We start from the raw sequence: 20,070 nt of genomic DNA, 5'->3' as shown, positions 1-20,070 counted from the left end.
CCATGGTGGTTTTAAAATATCACACACTAAAGAGAAAAAGAGGCTTTAACAAAAGCATAGTTTCATTTTTAGCCCGAGTGTCACATTTAAAGCATCAATTTCACTACATGACACCGCTTTCTAAATTTCAGTCAAAATAAGTGGGTTTGTTGCCGAAGTTGTAATGAATGGTCATTATAAATCAAATGTCTCAGATTTGTCAGAGGTTTTGGAGGCCTTAAATAACACAATAATTATATGAGTCACGTTGCCACTCAAGAAAAACTTCTCTTTTTTTTCTTTCCCCACCAGAGTACCCACTCCATCTTTGCAGAAACTCATTCACAGCGTGGCTGTGTACATGCAATATTTTTGGATCGTGAAGGGGGGAAAAAAAAGCCCACTCCCTGTCAAATGTTGTGTTTTGTTCATCTGCCAAAGAAAAGATTTGACAAGAAGGAACGCAGTCATTACCCCTGGCAACCCCAACTTTTCACTTGGGCCCCGACGGCTTCACCGACCGCTTCACTACAATCTGACTCCCCTCCAACTGTAGTGGGTCCAGACAGCACAGAGCCATAAACAAACAGGTGAGAAAATTAACCTCCTGAGATCCAAGCTTTTGTTTGGTGTGCATTTTTTTAATGCAATGTCCTCGTATGAGAACGTAGGCTCTCAGGAGGATAAAAATAAATCAGTGAATAAAAGTAAATATATAGCACACACACACACACTTATAAAAATATATAAATACACCCCAACAAATTCACAAGCACATCTCTGTCAACGTCCTCCCTCCTAAGGTATATATGGTCAATTTGACGCAGCCTGCCAGTCTGCTGCCGTGTAGCGCCACATTTAGCTGTGCAACAAGTGCTGGGCTGCAGCCGAGCTGAGCCGAGCACAGTGAGCAGGTTATTAATGGCCTTCCTTATTTTAAACGACAGTCTGAAAACACTGGTGGCACCACGCAGGCCCTGTTTGCTACAAGCGTGTGTTTCATCCCATCTGTCTTCACTGCACTCAGTCTTCTTGGTCCTAATGGGGCCCGTGGCTTTCGCCCTGTTAGTTTTGGGCCTTAATGCATCCTTCTCTGTCTGCAAGGTCCAATGGACAGTCTCAGTGGGTTGTATATGAAAGCACACAATCATTTACCACAATTAACCAATGTTTTGTGAGTCTTAATTTTCTTTTAAGGAACACGAAACGATTCTAAAAAGAAAGGCCTTAAACTAAGATTATTGTATGATTAGAAAAGGCCAAGTTACAGCTGTTTTTATCAAACCTTGAAAATAACATTATTCACAATCTCACACAATACTGTGAGATGTCAAGATGTTATGCAGATTTTATTATATCAGCTTTCACATCACCTGCAACTCTACATTACACTAATTTATATAAAAGTCTAAAGCATTTTGCAAGCACAAGCAGCAGCAAGAGCAGTTAGCTGTAGCACTTCTGGTGGAGTAGGGGCACTTCCTGCTGGAAGATTGTAATACTTCTGCTGGAATAACTGTTTTATTCAAAAGGTGTAACGGTTCATAAAATAGGACTCACGTGAACAGCTATAAAGGTTTTAGATTTTTTTTTTAAAGACAACAGAATCTGCTTTCTCTCAGCCTCACTCAGACTAGTCGCTAGCTCGTCAGTGTGGTTAGAATTATTTCTCCAAGCTGAAGTTATTCAAACACTTATCTACAACAGGTGAGATGTTATTTGTTCGTAACTATTCCACAGAACCCCGATTTGAAAGCTCTGAACTATTACTTTCAGGGCTAAATGCGTATAGTGCTAATGTGTAACCCAGTGTATGAAGTTCCTTAATCCTGTACAGGAGGGTGTTTATATACAGGTCATGTATTCACAGTTATGTACAATAATTATACTGTGTGTGATCGTTTCATTAGTCATTATTAAGTGAAAATTTATTTTATGCTTTAAGTAGTTCTATGTTTAAAATAAGCTTTGTAAGATTTATGTCTTTGCTGTTAGGACCTATATATATGTAGCATGGACTGTTTTCTATGTACAACATAATGACCCAGTGTAGATATGTTTGTATTTATTGGTATGCCTGCAAATTTACATCTATGTAGCACACAGACCATTAATTCAACAAGACTGTGTTTATATTCTCTCATATTGTTGCCACCAAGCCTAAAGCTGCACAGTCAGCCCATTAGGTTAAAATTTAGCAGCACTTGTCAGGAAAATAACAAAGAATGGCAGCTCGAGTCAAAACTTATTGCAACCCTCTAGACATCATAACACCGCTGGACATAAACTTGCTGGAACTCATTACGAACGGGACATTTTTCTTCTCTGCTGCTCAGAAACAAATGAGTACTGACAACTTTGCTCCCTGGTAATGAACACTTAAAGGATCCTGCATTTTTAAATTTTATATATAAAATATCATGCAATTAAAATTTTGAGACAAAAGCTGAAAAACAACCACTCAAAGCCTTCTAATTGTTGTTGCTTAAAGTGTACGAAGCTTCTGCAAATAAAAGAGTTTAAGTTTAAATGTAAAAATCTGACAATAATTTGATTCTTAGGTTTTATTACAAAACTTACTTCTTCATGCTATCATTGGCAGAAAAATGTATACAAATGTGATTCAAAGACAAACAAAAAATAAAAATATAGTAAAAAAAGAAAAGAAATCCCAATATAACTGTTTACAACTTGAATAAAAGCTGATAAAACTGGAAACGATGTGGACAAAGTGTTACCGCTTCCCTTTAATAATGACAAAATGAATTAATTACACATAATCTTAAAAAGAAAATTCAGCTTTTACAAAAAAGGGTTCTGTTGAAAGATTAAAAACAATGAATACCTGCTCTTTTAGCAACCTCAGTTTGGAGAAAGAGTTTAATTCTCACCAAACTAACAAGCTAAGGGCTAGTCTGAGAGCCAAGACTAAAGTCAAAGGCTGCTCTCTTAAAACACCTCCAGTTCCCAAAATTTCACACAAACACTATTTTATAAACCTTATTTTGGCAGAAATAATCTGGTATTCCTGCAGGAAGTACCCCAGTCTGCACTGCAAACCACCATAATTTCTTTGTAAATAATCATGTAAAGTAAAACTGGCTGTGATGTAAAGGTTTTTTGAGGTCGTAAAAGTCTACAAAATAGTTTTCATTTGTGAAATTTTTGGCACTGGAGTAGCAGCAATTTGCTTTGGTCTTAAGTCTACCTTGGACTAGCTATTAGCTTATCATTCCAGTCAGATTTAAATTATATTTTGCCAAACTGACCTCTATCAAAAAGCTATTTTCAACAGGTAAGATAGTATTTAATCATAACTTTCCCCACAGAACTCTACTTCAAAGTACATGAACTATCCCATTGAAACACAGTAGGGGTAGTGACATCCTGTAAAATGTGATGAAGACAGAGAACAACGACTCTGCGGGATGAGTTTACTTCCTGTCCTGCAGGAAGTTTAAGCTCAACTTCATTACTGGGCGAAGAAAATACAAACAAAACCCAATACACAAATGAAATGAAACAATGCACATATGAAAATAACAATACACAAAACGTTTAGCAGCATCCATTGCAATTCATATTGATACATAGCATAAAATATAAAAAAATAAATGTATAATATTTTTTCCAAAAGATTTTAAAAGTACAAAAATATGGCAAGAACTGCTCCAAAGCATCAACAAAAATGTGCCAAACTTAAAACAATAAAAACAAATACATGTCTTCTTATGTGCCAAGAAAATGTAGTTTCATAATCAGTAATTATATAGAGATATTTGGCAAGACAATGGCACACAAAAATAGCCACAATATTTAAAAAATATGTACAACCAAATACCCAGCCCTATTTACAGTTTGTGAAATTCCCATTGCTAAAAAATTGACATAAAAACAAATAGGTTAAGGCAAGAAAAGCAGCTTTTAATTGTTTATGCTTTTCCTTGCTGGTTTAATGCTGTCATGGGGATGACCTCTAACCCCTGACGTGTAGCAGAGCCTGAACGATTTCAGTTATTGATTTTGACATCTTGGCTTAATTACTGTCTTTTCAAAAGCGCCTTATGTTTGGTGAAACCGCCTTGCCAGCAGCTCAAATCACAGCGAAGACCCGGAACGCCTTCCCTCCAGGAGGGTTCTGAAGGCTGGGGGGGAAAACAGAGAACAAGAGTCAGTCCGAGTCCAGCACGTGCAGAACACGTTCCTCGCCTTTGCTAACTGACACAGATGACAGACACGTACAAACAGATGGTCTATACTGTCCAAATCTGACATTTAGGACATAGGCAGAAAACGAGCAAAGCCCACTGAGAAAACAGATAAACCACACATTTTTACATAAACACAGGAAAACCTGTGTTCATCCAACAAAGACAAACCTGTTGCAAAGTGAATCGAGACATAAAGGATGGGAAGCTGTGAATCATCTCAGCAAAAATGACAAATGAAATGAAGACAGACGAGAGACCAGAGAACGTACATAAACAGAAATGGCCTCTGAAAAAAAATGGTCCTCCGAGTGTCTCTATTACATCTGTCATAACAAAAAGAAACCACATCCAAAAATAGGTATAATTTAAAATCTCTTCATTTTACCCTATCCCATGTTTTTGTCAAAGATCTAATCTGTTGATTCTTAATTCTGAATAGCATGGTCAAAAAACACAATTTAGTGCCTATATACTCATACTGGGTAAGTACTTAACTGGTTTAAACTCCTTAACATTCCAACAGCTGTGGTACAAACCAGTGATGTCTTGTTTTCTGTTGTATCTTAGCACACGGCACCAGAGAGAGAAGTTTACTCTTAATCCTTCTTTTTAATTAAAAAAATAGCTTTTTGATACAGGCAAGATGTTTAGGTACGCCGATGATATAGTGCTCTACTTCCAAACCTATTTTCAGATTATAGAATATTTGCTGAGGAGCTGCTGTCTCCCTCTCTCAGTATTAATATCTTGGTGATTACTTCCAACAATACAAACCATTCCCAGAGCTACATATAGATACACTCTTCTCAACACTAATTGCAAAGCAATTATTTTTAACTAGAGGCATGCTAATCACCCTCCAAGGCACACTGCATAAGAGATGTAATGAACTATTCTGCATCTTGAAAAGATTAGAGCCACAAGGAAGGGAAAAAAACCTCTCACCCTGAAAAAAAATTGTTTTTCCTTTACTGCAATACTTCAACAATGTGATAACAGACAACTAATGAACTATTTTACTTGATTTTTTTTCTTTATTCCTGTTAAAATGTGGAATGTGGGACAAATAAAATAAAGCAAGAGAAGCTATACTACCCCAAACAGAGATGCGACAAAACAGGAATTTAATTTTTCCAAATAATAAGTCATTATCATAAAACTATAACTGGATTTTAAACATACATAACCCTAGCAGATATATGCTCTATTTTTGTTTTGCATTATCTTATTTTCTCTTTATATTTTTCTTTTCTTGTAGTTGTTTTGTTTTATTTGTTTTTCATAAAAAAGCACATGTACACAAATGCTAACTTGTAGATTTGCCATACCTCTCTGAGGAGACACCATTTTGATACGAGGCAATGTAGTGTCTCCGTCTGTCCACTGGCATCACGTCTATGTACCCACCAACACTGTTGCTGATGACTCCAGCGTGGACAGCTGCTCGACAGATACTGGACTTCTACAGGTGTAGAAGGAGAAGAAAACATTCATTTTTTTTCAAAAATATATTTGTGAAAATATGTTTTTGTGAGTCCAAGCTAAAAAATAACAACAAAAACAGAACCTTACATCAGAATATATTCTGGTACCAATGACTCTGGATAAATGAGGGTTCTCTTCTAAACAATTCCTTGGGCAGTATAACCTAGAAAGACAACAATTTGACAACTCCAGTTGAGAAAAGTTGGAGATGATGAGCTGAGATATAAACTGACAGTTGGAAAAAGCAGAAAGTACGTCAAAGTTCTCACCTTGGACAATGTCTCGTAGGCTTTTCATATGGACACAATTGTGAAACTGTGGTTTCACATGTGATGGCTTGAACTGTATGAGATAAATACAATAAATATCCACAAAAGCAGCTGAAGCTTATAAAACGTCATTGTGTATGAAATATAACATTTAACAATCGCCATATTGTCAGACTAACCTGCCACTCTGGAAACTGTAAAGGAGTTAGCACTTTTGTATTTTCTGTCAAGTGGAAACACAAACAAAAACATAAGATTTTATTGTTTTTTTACTATCTTTATATTCTAATGAGATGACTACCAAATATCTTTAGCACCCCATAAATTCATGCCGATGTTGTTTCTACGATTACTGTCTTACCCGAGGGACTCAACTCCGTTCTTGTTGGATTTGATGAAAAAGTCCTTTCTGCCTTGTCTTGTCACATCCAGCCACCCCCCATCGTTATCGATGACACCAGCGTGTAGAGCAGCTCTGCACACACTCGATTGCTGCAAAAAAAAGACATTTCATAGACAACATCATGTACATTTTGCTGATACTGCAGCTATAAAGTTAGCTCTTAGTTGTTGTTGTTTTTTCAGACTGACACATAGCTGCACTTCTGCACAATACTGAGTACTACATTATGTTGATTATGCATTATAGACAAGGAGAGAAACACAGGCATCCCTCTCCCTATGCCTCCACAACATACACCCCATTGATTTGACTGATTTCCACAACCTGCAATGCAAATAAGTGAGTTGGAATTTAATTCAGCCTCATTTAAGTTTAATAATTTTTTTTGTCTGGTTTTAGTTATATTGTGTTTCTCTTTTGTTGTGGTCTCTTGAGAAAGGAAATAACAATAGGGGAGACTTTTTGCACACAACTTCATATCACTCAAGAGACAACAGTGTGTGTTTGCAGTATTGTTTTCTCTAGATACTGTACCATTTGATGTCCACCTTCCATTCATCCATCTATTTTTTTCCCACTTAGGTCACACAAGTAATGGGTTCAGGAGGAAAGCCCGGACACTTTCCTCCCCAGCAACACTCTCTAACTCATCCTGTAAGATATACAATATAATCCCTCAAGTAAGAGCTGGGCCAGCACCAGGGTATTCTCCCAGTGGGATATTCCTGAAAACCTCCAGAGGAAGGAGGCATCTTAAATCAAACCACCTCAGCTGCGTCCTTTTGATGCAGAGGAGCAGCGGTTCTACTCCAAGCTTGTTTCAGCTTTTTGTATCTTGGATGTTATGACCATAGGTGAGGGTTGTAAATGGTAAATAGCTTGCACTAATAGCGCTTTACCTAGTCCAAGGACCCCAAAGCGCTTTACACTACAATCAGTCATTCACCCATTCACACACTGACGGTGGTAAGCTACATTGTTGCCACAGCTGCCCTGGGGCAGACTGGCAGAAGTGAGGCTGCCATTAAACTGGCACCACAGGGTCTTCTGATCACGACCAGTAGACAAGGCAGGTGAAGTGTCTTGCCCAAGGACAAAACGGCTAGAGACGGATGGAGCGTTTGAACTGGCAATAGGATGAACCCCTACCTCCTGAGCCACTGTCGTCCCAAACGTAGCATATATGAACCAGCTCCATCATACCATCACTAGTGATCAAAACAACCAGATGAAACCAGTTGAACTTCTTCTCTTGAGAGAAGACTCATTCCCAACCCAGAGGAAACTGGTGACGATCTTATTTGTCATTAATGCTGTGAGCTTTAATCTAAGCAATGTTAAGGGGAAAACATCATTAGTCTGTTAACTTGTTTACCTACCATTTCATAGTATACTGTCCCAACTACTTTTCCTGTTGCATCCAGGCATCCAGCTGGACACTCGTACCTGTTGGTTCATGCAAAAACAATCCTCATTAAATGACTGTATGCTCTTCATTGTGATGATTTTTAATGGTTTTTCTTCATTGTACCTATTACAAGTTGTTCCTTTACACTGGTCTCGTAGCTTAGTGTCACAGGTTACAAGCTGAGCTGAAACACATAAGCACAGAGGGCCTCTGAGTGAGTTCTCCTACAGGAAACAAGATATAATGTATGAGCCAGCAACTCTGATGCAGATCACTAGCTATGAAAAGCCTAAGCTGAGCAAAACCCAAGGGAGACATTGCTACAACGCTTCCAGGACCAAAGACAAAAATTTCTGCAGCAAGGGTCAGAGTGGTCAGCAAATACTAAAGGAAATATCTCATCTTACACTTACAGGCTCCTTACACTGCAGACAGGAAGCCATTTAAAAACCACAGCAAGCCCCTCTCACCCCCTCAACACTTCTCAGTCAGCCAAAAACAAACATAAACTCAGGGGATCAGGCTAAAATAAAGCTCCCCACACTCCCCTAAAGAATGACTTGCAATTTTAGAAAGAGTTCAGAAACTGTCCGTATTGATCAGAGAAATGACAAATAAAAGTTTCAGAGCAGCGAGTCAATTTAAGATAAATTGGGGACAAACAAAGTTCTGTCTGTTTTTTAATATGTAATTGCTTCCTCAACACTAAGCAGGCAACTGTTTTTGATGTATTTGGTTCTGACCCAGTTTTCAAAGGCAGGCTTTGCTGTACAGTACATATTGTGCTGTACTTCCTCTCTTTGGCAGTCCCACACCTAAAAAACAAATTCTAAACCTCCTCAATTTAGATGAAACTAGATCCAGAACAAACAGTTAGACGGCAGCTTACACATCTGCTGTGTGTTGACCACTTCATTCTGCAGGTCCTCTGTGGGGGGCTTGGTGGGGGCCGGGGTAGGGGGAGGGAGGCCAGGAGGTTCAGGCTTGAAGGCCTGGGACCAGGGCTTCGTACCACGAGGGGCCTCTGGCTCAATAAAGTTGTTTTCTTCTGTTTCCTCCTGCAGATGACTGGACCTGTCATCTTCAACTAAAGATACAAAAACAAGGAATGATGAGCAGGCTTTTTAAAAACATCTTCTTGGAGTGTACAGGTCTAGCATACCATTGTAGCAAAGATTGTCCTTGCATCCTCCTCCATAGCTTGGAGGACAAGCAGAGCATGGAGTCCCATGCTTGTAAGGTGCATGACCCCACCAGTTCCCCCTGTTCATGTGAAATAACAAGCCAGGTTTACTCGACACAAACAACGTATAAATAGTTAAAGAAACAATGTTATACTTCATTCAGATTCTACAAAGACCGAAGGGTTTATGGCAATGGCATGCTTCATGTTTGCTTACTTTGGTGAATAGTTGCAAACAAGATACACAGCTTTGGCCCAAATCTGCCCCCACACGTTCATGTTGTAGCATAAATTGACGGCACAGCCAATTCGGCTGCTTGTGGCCCAAACCAGCTGTAAAACAATGACAAAACACATTTTACTGACACAAATGGACCTTAAATCAGTTAAGTCGTGCTTTAAAAAAGGCTCACATATTTACCTGTGTGTAATGTGTACAAACTGGTCCAGAGCACCTGAACGGGCAGTAGGGATTACACTCCTGAGGGTAAGGGAAGGAATAATCCTTCACCTCATCATACCAGGCCTGGACGTGGGACGTAGGTGGACGGTATCTGGTAACATCAGTAAACAGACATCCAACAACAGTGTTTCAAACAGCATTTCTTTTGTAAAGAGCTTCTGTTTGTGTGGGTGTTGTTCTCTGCTTCCTGTAAGCTACAACACAGTCTTTCAAGATCTTTGCAAGTGATTTTTTTTTTCCCTATGTTTTTTGTAAATATTTTCATAATTATCTGTTTAGTTTCATTTAGTCTACTCAAGACTTTAATTTTTTTTTTAGATAGCAAATAATACCTCTAGGTGCTAGAATAATACAAAAAAAAACCAACTCATCATGATACATGCAGACTGCTTTCACAGGAACACAATTTTTTTAATGTAAGTATCATTCCTGAAAGGAATGCATATTGTTGACCAGCTTGCATGCAAAAGTTTTAAATAAAATTAGTACTGTGGATGACTCTCAGCTACTAACACACCAAATTTTAGTTCAGTAGCTGTAAAATTGACTGAATTGTTGACATTTTTGTGTTTGCTATTGTCAATTATCCATATTGATTCAGGTTGTCTCCTAAAGTTAATCCATTAAAGACGAATGTCTCGTGTGATTTTCATTAAAATTTGTCAAGTGGTTCATGTGATGTTTTGCTAACAAAGAAACACACACACATGCTTTTCACAATGGTGGATGATAATAACTTATAAAACATGACAACTTGTACATATCTATTATCTTAATGTAAATAGACAATGAAATTTGTGGAACATCAAATTCCAAAAGATCAGAAACTGCTGGTTTAATTTGAAATCATTTCTTGGATTTTAAAATGTATTTACAATATATAAACATCAGCTAAAGAGACAATCTCTTTATCAGATTAATACAATAAAAGATGAATAAAACATTTTTTCCTACTTTCTTTTCTTGGACAGGAACATAAAGTTGAATAAAAAGAAAGAATTTAATAACTGATTTTATGTATCACCACTGATTATACCTTATTTAAAAAAAAATTAATTTTGCTTCATTCACTGATAAACACACCAATTTAAATCGTTTTCATGTCTCTAACGAGGAGTCTCAGTTCAGTAACCGAGGACTCTGATCTGGGACCAGGTGTTGGCGGTTAATCTAATTAAAATCAAGCCCACATCTTGAAATTGAGGCAAATTAATTAGATGTGGAACGTAATGTTTCTTATGTGAAGCACTGATGTTTTCAGGACCATTATTTGATCTCGGGGACAGAGATCAAACAGGCAAACAGAACATGTAGGAGTCGGTGCTGTGTAAATCTATTTGCATTATATCTATAAATCTTTATATCATCTACCTTTTGGACTCAGCCCAGTTCAAGATGACCGCCACAGCTTACTGACTTTAGCAAACAATAAAATGGCCAAAATTCTATCAGTTTTACAGATATTGTGCCAACATTTAGTGTGGTAGTTGTTAGAGACCTTACCATAACATATACTGAACACTAAGAAATCAACCCATATTTTTGGCTAAAACCTTCATGCATGGTGGCAGGTAAATTCATTTCTCTAAGGAAAGATAGTTTCATTTAGTCATCAAAAGTTGGGCTGTTCATTAAATAAATAGGCTTCTAATTTTAGAGTTCCCTGAGATAAAAGTCCACTTGAGTATACTGTGTTATCGATTACTTACCTTCCCCAGTGTGCGCCCAGGTTCTGCCCAATCTGTGGCAGTAAGCCCGCAGGTCCGTGCTCCCACAAACACGTCTCGGCCCACTCCTCCGCTGTACGCTCCAACTCTGTGTCCCACACCTATTCAGATGACAAGACAAACAACTTTAACTTCGTAGATTATTTTGGATGAAAGGCAATTTACAGACAAACACACCATTCAGTCACTCAGCTGCTAACTGAGCCTAACATCAGGTAAGAAAGCTGCTAGTGTGTGGTGATATTTACAGCTGTCCATGCTTTATTCTGAGGTCAGAGATGAACAGTATCATATGCATATGAGTTGCTAAGTAGCTCCATTTATTTTCTTGTTGCACTGTAGAGGGTTTTGACTATATTACTAGTCAGTAATAATGTTCTTGATGGATTTGTCCCAAAAAATTGTAGAGAAATTTAAAAAGGAATGCTTGCATTGCATAATACTTTCCATATGTCTGAGTAGAAGAATGCTTTTCTTGCACTTTACTGCTCTCTGACTTGCACTGCTAAATCATGCTGGATACTAAAGAATGGTATAAATTTATGGTGGGGGGATTTCTGGAAATGCAAAATGTTCTTCCTTACAAAATGTTAGAATAACACAGCTGTAATCCCACTGAAGAACACCGTGTTCTTGTAATTGGACACCTTTTCATTCATTTTCGGTGCTGGATGACCCATCTGACGGAAAATCAATTAGTGTGGTGTGTGTGGTGGAGTAATATAACAGTAAAAGGTGTCAAAAGTTTTTTCCTTTCACACGCTGAGCTCTGTTTTTTTGCCCATTCTCGTCTGGTAGCAGACCCTGAAATATAATCCTGCACTTCCACGGTCACCTTCTCCTTCATTGTTCACTGTAAGTTCCACCGCAAGTAACAAGTGATCTCTGTGTCAGCCCTGAAACACACACTGAGCTTCCAAACCAGATCTCTGGCAGTGCTCCGAAACTGCTTAAGAAACTGTAATCAGTTTCTTCATTTACTTGTTGCAGTCCAGCTGGGTATTAAATAGATGTATTTGTTTAAATCAACAAGACTGACATGACTTCCTCACACGGTTAGCTGCCTTTGCATTTTATAAAGCCCTGCAGAAAGGTTACATAACTGATTTCTTGCACAACTGCAGACAGTCTGGAGTTTCCTGTGGTCTGATGATGACTGACAGAGTCATGATTCAAGCATTAGCTGGTGAGCTGAATTAAACATCAGTACAGTCATATCAGTTTGTATTCCTTTTGTGGCACAATGATGGTTAACGACCTTGAAACTGCAATACTCCTTGCTGGGTATCTTTGACTCCACCCAAGGCACTGGGCTGACAGATGGCATTGTGGCATAAAATACTGGTTTCCAGGCTAAAAATAAAATCAAACCAAAGAGGACCATGCGATAAATGCCAATTAGCAGATTAGCTGTACGGGTCTTTTGTCAAGCAGCTGTTGTCACCCTCAAACTGTGCGGAAAGAGCTTCAACATTTTCTGCAAATAAATGAATGTTTTATGCTGCTGCCTGTTTGTACTCAGAAGTCAGAATTGTCAAATTTCAAGTTGAAACAATCAACTTAAACACCCTCGCAAGTCAGAATTCGGACTTTGAAAGTAGGAGGTTTCTTCCCAACTCCAACCTCAAAATCAACATGGTTGCTGCACCCATAAAACGTGGCAACAGCTTCAGTAATAAACCAGTTATTTACAGTTCGAATGGCTTGTACCTCATTAAATTAGTCACACACATAGTACTGTTAGTACTGCATGTTGATTTGGAGTTTGAATGAATAAAATACAGAGAAATACATGTTATCAGCTTGTATAGCTAATAGCAATTAGCCTGGTTACTTGGCACAACAGTAATCAAATCCCTCTGATTTTCCAGCTTGCAGCCGGAGCACTGTTAGGTTGGATTTTATATCATTTCCAGATCTGAATTCCAACTTCTGAGGGAGACTTTGATTGCTCTGCTCTAGAAACAGTTGTTTGGCGCTGTTGCCTTGCAGCAAAAAGGTCCTAGATTTGACTCCTGACTGGAGCCTTAATGCATGGAGTTTGCATGTTCTTCTCCTGCAAGTGTGGATTTTCTCTGGGTACTCCAGTTTCCTCCAGCAGTTCTACATTAGTCACTGGTGTGTGTGTGTGTGTGTGTGTGTGTGTGTGTAAATGGCTGTTCTTTTCCAAGTGGCTCTTTGATGGAGGATGTAATGACGTCTTGTTCAGGATGTACCTTAATCAAGGCGATAAAAACAATGGATGAAAGGATGAACTTCCTAAAAATGAGGCCACTATATACAGAAAATAATATGTATTTACAGTGGTAAATCAGACAGAGTTGTAATAGCAGCCATTTGATCTGCAATACTATAAGCAGTGCAAAAAGCATTTGGTACTCTTGCACCATCAATAAACGAGCTTTAGCACTTCAAAAACATTTGAAACCTATACAGTAGAATAAAATTAATGAAACTTTGACCCAACTGCTTGAAAGATGGGAATTTCAAATTTATAGTTTGTATCATGAATACATGACATGTGGATGTCTGGAAGCAGGTTGTAAATAATGTTAAACCCAATCAGCATCTACAAGCTAACACCTTCTGAAAGGTTTTAATGAAAGAGTCAAAGAGCGTGTCGGACGGTGGAAAGCACATTTTTCAGCTGCTGCATCTGTACATTGTACAGCCGGGTTGTCAAGATGCTGTTGTTTGCACAGTTACCCCAGCAGGAGAGGCCTTGCAACCACAAACCACCCCACCCACCACCCGCTACGACCGCACTTCTGCAGGGCCTGTAAAGAAAAACACCTTTGCAGCTAATGTCTTTCAGCACTGCACACACGGCATTGTTTATTTCGCTTAACACTTCATTTGTGGTCTGGATTTTTTTTCTCTCCCTTCTTCATCTGGTTGCACTCAAGGGGTGCATGGGGTACTTCCTTTGCAAGTACAGGTTTCCTGCTAATAATCACTGGTGCATACTCAGAAATACTGAGAAGTGGGGGAAAGATATGGGAAGGGAGAAAACAAAGCAAACAGGAGAAGAGGTGATACATTGCTGGGCGGATGCAAATGAGTGAATTTATCTGATGGAGCATAATCGAAAATAAATACTGAAAATCAAACTGTGTGTGGATTTTAATCTACCTGATGCACTCTTACTTTTACTCTCAGCGTGATTCAGTTTTTCATGCAGTGTGGAGTTGGCCATTGTATGCATCGAGCAAAAGCTATAATTTCACTCTTATATCCTTAAAACGTTTGACCACAGCAAAAAATAATATGTCAATATGAGAAATTATACATTTGCAAAACTGCAAATAGCATCACGATGCCAGTACATTACAGAATGTGTTGGCAAAATGAAAAAAGGCTGTTTTTAAGTGTCAAAAGTCAAACTGATTTGGTTTTTCTATTGGTTCTAGTTGTAATAATGGAGTTGATCTCTCACAGGTTGTCTGAAATTGCAGCAAAACTCATCTATCATACAAGCACAGAGATGCTCTGAAGGATGACTTCTGAGGGATTCCACAGATGTTTGAAAGAAAGCTGACTAATCATAAATAAAATGGAATAAAAAGAAAAGTTTCGAGTCGGATTTAACTGTTTGCTGCAACTCATGATGCCGTCCCGAGGATAAATCAGCACTCGGTTAAAGGAAATCACTTTTAAAGAAAACAGCAGACCAAAAAGATCCAGATTTGTTGTTATAGTTTGATAGTTTTCTTTACAGACAAAGCCAAACTTTATAAGTCATGGCAGCTGAAAGGTGATTTATGAGGCCATTTTCTTTGTTTGTTTCTGGGCCATAACTATAAAACTTTAGTTTCATATACCATACAGTTTATTAAGTTTGAAAAAAGGAATTGGAGAGGCAGTAAATGCCTGTAATTTGTGGCCTAATTTATTGGCCAACAGATTAGCTGGTCCTCCCCTTTGACCAGTTTCAATACAGCTCATATTTTGACACATCTTTGCAAACAGTCCTGATATCCAAAACACATTACCAACAAGAAGCAGGTCAAGTACTCTTTTTTTTTTTCCACTTTCCCTAGAGGTGTCCATCCTATCACAGAAAACTGTGTCACCATTTGAATGTCAGAGAGTCTCCAAGGCATGCTCTTCTTAAACAGGTTACGAGTGCCCCAGGAAGGATTGTATGCTGGTTTGAATTTTACTGGTCCAGATGACTATGACGAACACACTGACTGGCAACGCAATTTAGAGTCAAAGTCTTTATTTAATTCAGTATTGAAGCCAGTGGAGGTGTTGTTGGCACCTGTTTTCAATGTCCTTTGGCACCCTCCTGTGGAGACATTCTAGACATAACCAGCTTACCAAAAACCAGATACCCTAAACACTAGAAATAATCCATCTGACAGCTGAAACTTTTCTTTCAGTCAGTGGTGCTATCACTGTTACAGATTCACGATGCCATAGTCAAACATTTTAGACTAAGTTTATTCAAGGTAGATATTTTAACCTAATTATTGTCTCACAGGACTTCAAGCGTCTTACTCATAAGAGACAGATCTACCTGAGAATAAACTAAAATGCACAAAGCTTGCAGTGTAGCTCTGATTCATCCAGGACAGGAAAAAAAAAACATCAACAGAGCTCTCTCATAAATCACTAACATCACCGCCACCTCAGTCCTGAGCGCAGGCCAGCGAAGCCAAGTTAAACATTTAGGAAGGTGGGGCCTTTTCTCCCAAGATGCCATCTGTTTGTCTTGCAGGCCTTCAAATGCTGACACTGCTCTGTTTATACCTGTGGGTCAACATTTGAGCAGGAGGCAGAACCTCTTGTCCTTGTAGCTACATGGATGGCTACATAGTGCAAATGCTTATTCAGGGATTTTTTTTGGGTCTCTGTGTTGGATAATGACAGAATGGGAACAAAGCCACAGGAATAAGGAAGAGGGAGGCACAGTGAGAGGGCAAGAAAAGGAAGCAGATGAAGAGGGAAAAGAAGGGAGGGATTTGAATAGATGGTATCTCTGAGTCTCTCTGCCTCAGAGGGTCACTGGGGTCGTGGTTTAATACAAAGGCTTACAACAATGGGCGCTGATGGGCGAACGGTTGTGCATGTGCTCGTGGATTTGTGCGAGTGCGTCTTCATGCATGGGTGTACATCTGGAGCGCAGGCGAGCATGTCTGTGAAGTCTTCCAGCAGACTGGAGCTGTGAGGTTTCTGAAAGGTGACAGCAGTTCAGTGCAGACAGGAGGAAAAAGCTCCTTCGAAAATAAAAGGCAAAAGCAGGCACTGAAAACACATCTTGTGCTTTAAATATCAACACATGCAAAATTGCAAATTAAGATGTCCATTTTTTCTTTGTGGTTTCCTCTCTCATGTTGTTTGGCTTCACTCTTCTTCCAAATCTTTTCATTTTAACACTTGTTTTGCTTCACTCTCTCCCTCCATCTGTCCCAAACAGCCTCTTCTTTTTATTTGCAAAGCTCTTTCGTTGTTTCTCTTTCTTGTCCTCTCACATTCTCAGCTAACGTTCTCTCTCTCTTTCTTTTACTTCACATCTTCTTGCACATATTTAACCCTTCTGTGCCCCCTGGGGCTAAGAAAAAACAGTCTACTATAACAGGATTCAGTAGGAAAGATCTGCTTAGCTCAGCAGTTTTCCACAAACGTGTGTCTAAACCAGAAGCTTGAGTCCAATTTTCACAAGAGCTAGTCAAGCACAACCTCTCAATTACATGATTACACAGTCCAGCAACTACCCCCAGCAGGAAATGTTTATTTGCCTTTACCAGAGGATAATACAGCCTTTTGTTCTGTTGCTCTTTAAGTGAGGATGTAATAGTCATAAAAGTTTGTTACAGCTGAACAAAGTATTGATTTTTTTGTTTGTTTTTTACCTGTGAAGTACCATATCACAGTCAAGCTGTGCTTACACATGTAGTCCATTTTGCAAAGTTCCACACTTTCAGAAAGTGTGAGCACATACGTGTGTGTCTTTAACGGGGGGTTAGACAGCTGGTAAAACAAGGCCCAGTGCCTGATTCTAATTGCTCTGTGAAAAGCGATCTGGCGCCGCACATACACGTGATGGCCAACGGATAAAGTCAAACAAATCTCAAAGCGTGAGCTGAGAGAGCCTGAAGAAATGTGATCATTGGCAAGTTGGTGAAATTCTTCTGTTCTGGCAAAGCAGCAAATCACAGGGGTGCAAGGTTATATATGTGTGTGTGTGTGTGTGTGGGTTTGTGTGTGAGGGTGCTTAGTGTGAGCAAAAGGAGACCAGTACAAAATGGTGTCCTCCACCTACCATGTACTCCATGTTGGAGGCAGGAGGGTAAACCTGGCCTCGGAGCTTGTTGTGAAGCTCCAGGATGAGCTGAGCGTCGCTGTCCGTGATGGCTCGCCTCCCCCTCTGCTTGGCCTCCCACCAGTCGCCATCCTCATCCAGGTACTTATCTAAGATCTGCTGCCAGCCCGTGGAGTTGGAGGGCATCACCATGGACGTGGTGGTGTGGAGCAGCAGGAGCATGGACGCTCCTCTCAGCCAGTGGGACGAAGAGGCTCGCTTCATCCTCGGAAGTGATGCAGATGAAAAATGGTGGCGGGAAGCTTGAACTCAACGAATGGATGGATGTGGGGAGGAAACACACCTTCTAGTCTGAGAAAAAGGGGAAAACAGAATCATTGGAAAGCTGGAAATGAGTGCTTTCTGGCAGATTTGCTGAATAACCTGAGTCAATATTGAACTTGAACAGTGCATTAGCTTGCAGACACCGTTATGGATCTACTAACTGGGTTCACTGAGGGTGAACTGGCAGGCTGTTACAACTTTTCTCTGAAATCCAAACAAAACAAACAGAAACTAAAGTCCCAGCAAACCTTGAAGAAGTTGTATGTGGTGTGAGTAACACAGCTACTGCCATGTCCAATTTTAGCTCAATATCATTAAAACTGACAGACTTATAGCCATTTTTTGTGTTGGCTAACGTTGATTAGCTGTGGTAGCCATCTTAAACTGGATTAACTCCAAAAGTTAATCAGTTGTTGAAGTACATCCTAATATTACTATACGAAAGTTTAATTAAAGTCTGTTCTGTGGTTCATGAGATATTTTGCTAACAGACAAACAGGGTTCACTCCAAAATTGTTAGCTAATATTTTTGCACAAAAATCACATGGAATAAGTAGCACTTGTTGAGAATGACTCTCAGCTACAATCACATTAGATTTTAGCACAATACATGCAAAACTGAATGAATTATAGCCAATTTTTGTGTGTTCTAATAATTTGTAATGAAAGAGCCAATGATGATTTCCTGAAAGTTTCATTAAAATCAGTTTAGTGGTTCATGAGAGGTTTTGCTGACAGACAGACAGAGTTGACTCCTAATAGGCAAAGTTTTAAAAAGAGAGGATGCTGTTATAGCTCATCTGAAATTACAGTATCAGTGATAGTTAAGGAGAAAATGAAAGTCCCTGCATTTACGTTTGATATGCAGGAAGGATCCCTGATAAAACTGATATATAAGGAGTTCATATCTGAGTCAAAACAAACAGAGCTCTGTGACTTTAAACGGTCTGTGAAAGTGATTTACCTTAAATGAACTGAGACGACGTCCACCTCTGAAGATCTCAATGTTGCAGAGAGAAATCTTCAAAAGGAAGAAGAATAAAAGAAGGCACGGCAGGACGACTGCGAGGACGCTCCTCTCGCTTTCCTGCAGGCTTCAGAGGGAAGCTGGACTTTCTTCTCTGGGGAGGTTTTGCACCAAAGCAGCCAAAGCATCACTTATCCAGATTTTATCCTCAACTTGGCTGTTCTTCCACACAGACCACACCCCTCCGAAGGCTGGAACAGCCCTCAGTGTGTGTGTGTGTAGGAGGGGATGTGTGTTTCTCTCCTCTGACAGTCAAAGCTGGGACTCCATGACACAATTAAAAGTAAAACAAAAAAACTGTGTTTCTTGAGATAAATTTCTTGTTCTTAAAGTCATAGTTTAGATCTTTTGTTGCTATAAATAGTTCTTTGCTTTAGAGATTACTAACCTCAAAATTGCTGATTTACACATGAAAGTTGTGATGGTTGTAGAAAAATACTTTTTATTTTAGAGTATTGTTTTGCACCTCAGTAATCCAGTCACATAGTCCCAACCACTATTAGTGGCATTAGGAGCTGTTTCTTTGAATGCACAGAATGCAGAGAAACTCATTGTTATCGGCTTGTATTGCTCATGCTAGTCAGCCTGGTCACTTAGCACCGCATGTTCAAACAAAGTCTGACATCATTCCCAGACCTGAGTTACAACTTCCAAGATAAATGGTACGCAGCATAGGGCCGAAGTGGATTCCTGCTGCCTTAAAACGCCTCTGATGTCAAAAGTTTCACAGCAGTTTATCCAATTTTTTATTTTTATAAACATTTTCATAAATTCTATGGTTACTTGCCAGTGCAAACAGCAGCAGCAGATAGCTGTAGCACTACTGGTTGCACTTCCAGTAGAAACAGACTTTTTTCACAGAAACCAGAAGCTTGTAGCTGACAGGTTACCTAATTTCTGTTGTATACCAGACAGTAAAATAACGAAGAATAGACTCATAAGCACTTCTCCCTTTTTTATTGTTGGAAAAAACTCCAAAACAGGTTTGGAACCACTCCCTTTTCTAGACCACAGCCTTGTTCAACACAACTATCGAGACAAAAGAAGGGTGTTTTCGTCTGAAACATTGGTTCCCAAACTTTTCAGCCTCTGACCCATAAAATATCAGCAACAGAAACTTGTGACCCAAGCTATATTTGGTTAAAGTATGCAAACATTACAATTAGGCCAATTAAACAAGGGTTATAATGATATATAATGACCAATATGCCATTTATTTGAGTAATAACAACACATTTTATTTCTCATAACAATTATGACAGAAAAATGTAATTAGCAATTATTTTTTAACTTAATTTTATTTCTGGAAATAATCTCGATGTT

The 20,070-nt window shown here is 39.1% G+C and overlaps 1 protein-coding gene across 1 annotated transcript; it reads right to left on the bottom strand.

Moving 5' to 3' along the window:
* Positions 1-2,528: 2,528 nt before the first annotated feature.
* On the bottom strand, positions 2,529-18,930 carry crispld1a (cysteine-rich secretory protein LCCL domain containing 1a). Its single transcript, XM_017406392.3, has 15 exons — positions 18,685-18,930; positions 17,397-17,747; positions 11,111-11,229; positions 9,360-9,492; positions 9,156-9,271; positions 8,918-9,018; positions 8,645-8,842; positions 7,879-7,939; positions 7,727-7,793; positions 6,306-6,436; positions 6,124-6,167; positions 5,945-6,017; positions 5,763-5,838; positions 5,519-5,652; positions 2,529-4,124 (listed from the first exon to the last, which is right to left on the bottom strand). The coding sequence occupies exons 2-15, from the start codon at positions 17,658-17,660 to the stop codon at positions 4,073-4,075; spliced, it is 1,569 nt and encodes a 522-aa protein (XP_017261881.1). The 5' UTR covers positions 17,661-17,747; positions 18,685-18,930; the 3' UTR covers positions 2,529-4,072.
* Between the last annotated feature and the right edge of the window lie 1,140 nt (positions 18,931-20,070).

The sequence above is a fragment of the Kryptolebias marmoratus genome, linkage group LG21, assembly GCF_001649575.2.
Source record: "Kryptolebias marmoratus isolate JLee-2015 linkage group LG21, ASM164957v2, whole genome shotgun sequence".
Classification (NCBI taxonomy): domain Eukaryota; kingdom Metazoa; phylum Chordata; class Actinopteri; order Cyprinodontiformes; family Rivulidae; genus Kryptolebias; species Kryptolebias marmoratus.
This window is presented reverse-complemented; position numbering and strand designations above follow the sequence as displayed.

Excerpts from the sequence above, each read along its gene's own strand:
- crispld1a (XM_017406392.3), bottom strand. The coding sequence starts at position 17,660 with ATGAAGCGAGCCTCTTCGTCCCACTGGCTGAGAGGAGCGTCCATGCTC. Across the intron at positions 7,794-7,878 it reads AAAGGAACAACTTGTAATAG|GTACGAGTGTCCAGCTGGAT; the intron begins GTACAATGAAGA and ends ATGAACCAACAG. Across the intron at positions 6,437-7,726 it reads GGACAGTATACTATGAAATG|CAATCGAGTGTGTGCAGAGC; the intron begins GTAGGTAAACAA and ends TTTTTTTTGCAG.